Here is a 677-nt window from a genome sequence, read left to right on the forward strand (position 1 = left end):
TCAGCAGATAAAAGACTAATTTCCTTTATCAAATCTACTCCCGTACCTTAAGTTTCTCTGGATCCATGGTCTTGGCAAGTTCAACCTTCTTCATCTGAGCCATGGTTTTAGGGCCTGAATCTTTGCCACTGCTGAAAGTGAACCCTTGAGAACCAAGCAAATCTTCAAAGGTGTCTGCTCCAACTTTTCCCTTTGATGCTCCTGCATTCTTAGCTGCAAGAGGTGAATAAAACTTTATCTTTTCCAAACCAACAGCTTGCTAATTCCTCTCATTTTTTCTTGATTACAGTGAGAAAAATACATGAAGCATCTGTATAGACAACATACTTTGACATTGATTTGCAAGACTTCAATTCTCCTGCATGTTCAAGTGACACACAACATCCTTAGCCTTAAATGCCCTGACAAGGTATAACTGCTGCATTTTCACCTAATGTATACTTGCATAAATGCTAATCTTCTAATCCAAATTCATAAATCAAAAATAAATCCTTCAAGGACAGTGTGGCCCTGCATTAAGTTTGTTATAAGCTTTAGTTCAGATGCAGTAGTTGACTGGAGTGTTGAAATGTAAGCTCACATCTAAAAAGATATTTTGCAGAGTGGTCAGGAATAGACATTGCCTCTATCAATAACACCCAAAGTTTCAGCATTTATACCACACAACTGGATTATAC

At 37.7% G+C, this 677-nt stretch overlaps 1 protein-coding gene across 1 annotated transcript in view; it reads right to left on the bottom strand.

The window, feature by feature from the left end:
• LOC119592889 (cyclin-G-associated kinase-like) overlaps positions 1-677 on the bottom strand; it is a gene marked incomplete in the record, with an annotated part of 28,823 nt that overhangs the window by 3,251 nt on the left and 24,895 nt on the right. Inside the window, 1 exon segment of the mRNA XM_037941782.1 lies at positions 47-213. Within this exon segment, the coding sequence (XP_037797710.1) occupies positions 47-213 (167 nt within the window).

This window comes from Penaeus monodon, chromosome 31, assembly GCF_015228065.2.
Source record: "Penaeus monodon isolate SGIC_2016 chromosome 31, NSTDA_Pmon_1, whole genome shotgun sequence".
Lineage (NCBI taxonomy): Eukaryota > Metazoa > Arthropoda > Malacostraca > Decapoda > Penaeidae > Penaeus > Penaeus monodon.